The 1,992-nt window shown below is 56.0% G+C and overlaps 1 protein-coding gene across 1 annotated transcript in view; it reads left to right on the top strand.

Annotated features, from left to right (window-relative positions):
* Window positions 1-1,786: 1,786 nt before the first annotated feature.
* Window positions 1,787-1,992, top strand: part of LOC103769875 (calcium/calmodulin-dependent protein kinase type IV-like) — a gene marked incomplete at both ends in the record, with an annotated part of 1,990 nt that continues 1,784 nt past the window's right edge. The window contains one exon of the mRNA XM_008937115.1: window positions 1,787-1,869. Coding sequence (XP_008935363.1) covers window positions 1,787-1,869 — 83 coding nt within the window. The remainder of the gene's footprint in view (window positions 1,870-1,992) is intronic.

Here is a 1,992-nt window from a genome sequence, read left to right as displayed (position 1 = left end):
ATTTGCCAGGACATTTGCCAGGACATTGCCAGGACATTGCCAGGACATTTGCCAGGACATGGCCAGGACATGGCCAGGACATTTTCCAGGACATTGCCAGGACATGGCCAGGACATCACCTCACTGCCGGCTGCTGCCCCATGGTGCCATTTTTTTGGTGTGGCTCAGTCCAGCTGCTTCCAGCCCAGCCCACACCCACCAGCCTCGGAGCTACAGGGCTGGAGCAGCCCCGTGGGGACGTCCTGCCCGCTCGCCACCAGCCAAAACCTGCAGGCAAAGAGGCAAAGCTGAGAGAATTCCAAACCAGCCCCAAAACGGGGACCATGGGGACAAACACGCTGGAGCCAGGGTGTCCCTAAGCCCCTGGGCCAGCTCGCCGTGGGCCAGCCTTGGGCTGTTCCAGCATTTTGGGCTGTTCCAGCGTTTTGGGGCACTTCAGCCTTTTCCATGGACACAATTCCCTTGCCTCAGGACATTTGGGCAGGCACAGGGACAGCAGCAGGATGGGGATCCCCCGCTCAGAGCAGCCCAGGGGCACCAGCCCTGGCTGGGAAGAGGCTCCTCTCTGATGTGTTATCAGAAACAGAACAGAAAATCCAATTTCTGCCCCCCCCTCGTCCTTCCCTCTCCAGGCAGCGGCCCCACGGGGCAGCAGAGGAGGCACCAGCCGGGCACTTTCATGCTGAAATCACTGAGTTTTCCATCGGGCTCTGCCCACTCCCAGGCTGGAGAGGGTTTGGAAGAGGAGCTGCCGTGGTTCATCTGCGCGCTCGCTATCGTGCAGCACCAACCTCGGCAGAGGATGATAATAGGATTGTAAACTTTTGAAGTTAATAGGAAAATTATAGTGCTTCTGTGTATTATTATAATGCAATAAGCTGCCACATAGTGTCTCTCACCCTGCGGGGTATCATGGCTTGTCACCCAGCCTGTGAAGGTAATGATTAAAGCCCCATGAAATTCGCAGTGTCACAAAAGTCCTGAGAAGCATGAAATTCTCTGTTTTCTATTAAAAAAAATAATAATAATAAAAAAAAAAATTGCATTTTGACGTAGTTTTAGGAGAGACCTGTTAATTTGAGATTTGCTGCAGTGGCACAAAGGTCTCGTGCAGACAAGCTCACCTTGTGTGGCAGCTGAAAAACACCCAGATCAGGAGAAACCCACTGACTCTTTAGTGCCTCCTCTGTCACAGAATGGCCCAAGGGATCTTTCCAAAAGCACCTGAGGGGTCCCTGGTGCCAGAAGTGGCTCCAGTTTGGGTCTGTCTAGGGAGGGACGAGGGCAGGGAGGGATCACTGGATGGCTCCCATGCCACGGGGCTGGATGGAGGTGCCAGCGTGGCTGATGAAGCTGCAAAATTAAAGTTTTTAGTGAGCCTGTCCTCTGGCTAATGAGCCTGGAAATGTGAGGAGGATGAAGGTGCCGCGTGCCCGTCTCTTCCCATTCCCAGCATCATCTGTAACGTGCGGTTTAGTGAGCAGGGCTGCTGCAAAACCTTAAAAAAAGACCAAACCAACCCTATTCAAACAAATAAAAAGGCTCAGAGGGAAATGTGCTGGCTGCCCCGGCAAGGGCTGAGCAGCCAGGTGGGTGTGTGCTCCTTCCAGCACAACCAGCCCACATCCCAAGGTGCTGGCTGCCCCGGCAAGGGCTGAGCAGCCAGGTGGGTGTGTGCTCCTTCCAGCACAACCAGCCCGCATCCCACACCCCCCATCCCACATCCTGCATCCTGCACCCCACATCCTGCATCCTTCACCTGCATCCCTCCTGTTGTCCCTTTCAGATCAAGCTGAAGGAGATTTTTGAGACGCCCTCGGAGATCGCGCTGGTGCTGGAGCTGGTGACGGGGGGAGAGCTCTTCGACAGGTCCCCCCCCCAGCTCCCCAGGGGGGTCATTCCCACCCTGACGGCCAGAGGGAGGAGGAGGAGGAGGATGGAGGGGGCCGATGCACGCCACGGCTGGGGATGGAGGGTGAAGGGGGGCAGTGG

Source organism: Merops nubicus, unplaced genomic scaffold, assembly GCF_000691845.1.
Source record: "Merops nubicus isolate BGI_N331 unplaced genomic scaffold, ASM69184v1 scaffold25173, whole genome shotgun sequence".
NCBI classification, from domain to species: Eukaryota; Metazoa; Chordata; class Aves; order Coraciiformes; family Meropidae; genus Merops; species Merops nubicus.
This window is presented reverse-complemented; position numbering and strand designations above follow the sequence as displayed.